At 62.2% G+C, this 1,225-nt stretch overlaps 1 protein-coding gene across 1 annotated transcript; it reads left to right on the top strand.

Moving 5' to 3' along the window:
* Positions 1–575: 575 nt before the first annotated feature.
* SDRG_13172 (hypothetical protein) lies at positions 576–1,083 on the top strand (the record flags this gene model as incomplete). The annotated part of the gene is made up of 1 exon (XM_008619253.1): positions 576–1,083. Exon 1 carries the CDS (start codon positions 598–600, stop codon positions 1,081–1,083), a length of 486 nt encoding a protein of 161 aa, XP_008617475.1. The 5' UTR covers positions 576–597.
* Positions 1,084–1,225: the final 142 nt, after the last annotated feature.

Raw genomic sequence — 1,225 nt, 5'->3', positions numbered from 1 at the left:
ATTCCCACCGTGTGCGACGCCGTCCAGTCCGCGCCGTGAGTGCACCCTGCCGTCCGTCGCACGGCTTTCACTACAAGTGTTCTAACGACTGCTTGCTGCACATACAGTGGCCAAGTGCATACGGGGAAGAGGACATCGGGGCTCCATTCCATGCTACCACCAGTGACGTTGCGCTCGACGGTCGAGACCACTTGACGTCTTCGAGGCGCACTGATCCTCCGCGCGTGTAACGCTGCAGTAGGGCAAGGGCTTCGGGACATTCGAGTCCGAAAGGCAAACAGCTGGTGGCCTCTTCTCTGCGCCGACCGGCCTCTGCCTCGCACCGCGACGCCGTGGGCATCTCTACGTCCAGCGCCGACGCGGCGGCCACAGCCTCTCCTCGGGTGTACCCCGCGCCTCCCAAGCGTCGCACCCGAGAGGCAGCACCCGAGCCTACGACGAGCGGGTCGACGGCTGTGGCCAAAATTCTGCTGCCGCCACGTGCTGGCAGAGCCACCGTATCGAACAGAGTGACACATGCGTGTCTCTCTCGCCAGCCAAAAGACACCAGTTCGCTCTCACTCCTCATTTCCACTTACCCTGCCGAGCTCGACAAGCATGGTTCGTATTCTCGCTGCTGCTCTTGCCGCCGGTGTCGTCGCCGGCCAGGCCACGACCGCGCCGACTGCCGCCGCCAACAAGTGGACCATGACCACAATCAACTCGGTGCAGGCGCGCGTCGTCTCGGACGCGGCGACGTGGGACGAGACCGCCAAGAAGTTTGGCCTCGTCCTCAAGCAGAACACCAACACGTTCGAGGAGAGATATCGCGCCGCCATGGACACGGTCAACACGGCGTCCGTCGAAGGCGCGCTCTTCTACGTGCAGACCGAGGGCATCAACAAGGCCGACTCGGTCAACTGCATGCGCAAGACCAACATGAGCTACGTCTGGTTCCTCAACGTCACGATCGTGCAGCCGACGTTCGCGATCGCCGAGTACGCCGACAACTCGGGCGTCGTGCCCGAGCGGCGCCGGCATCGCACAAGAAGAGGACAAGAAGAGGATCGTGTGGCAAAGGAGCTCCGTGTATTCGCTCAATGATGGGCTACAGAGCTGGCTACGGAGGTTGGCGTCAAGCTCATCTTTCTAACCGCAGAAATCACTGCGTTGGTTGTGATCCGGATGCCTATCGTCGACGGTTCAATGGTCCGACCGCGTGACTCACACGAGCTTGGGCCTGCGC

The sequence above is a fragment of the Saprolegnia diclina genome (assembly GCF_000281045.1).
Source record: "Saprolegnia diclina VS20 unplaced genomic scaffold supercont1.56, whole genome shotgun sequence".
NCBI classification, from domain to species: domain Eukaryota; phylum Oomycota; class Saprolegniomycetes; order Saprolegniales; family Saprolegniaceae; genus Saprolegnia; species Saprolegnia diclina.
This window is presented reverse-complemented; position numbering and strand designations above follow the sequence as displayed.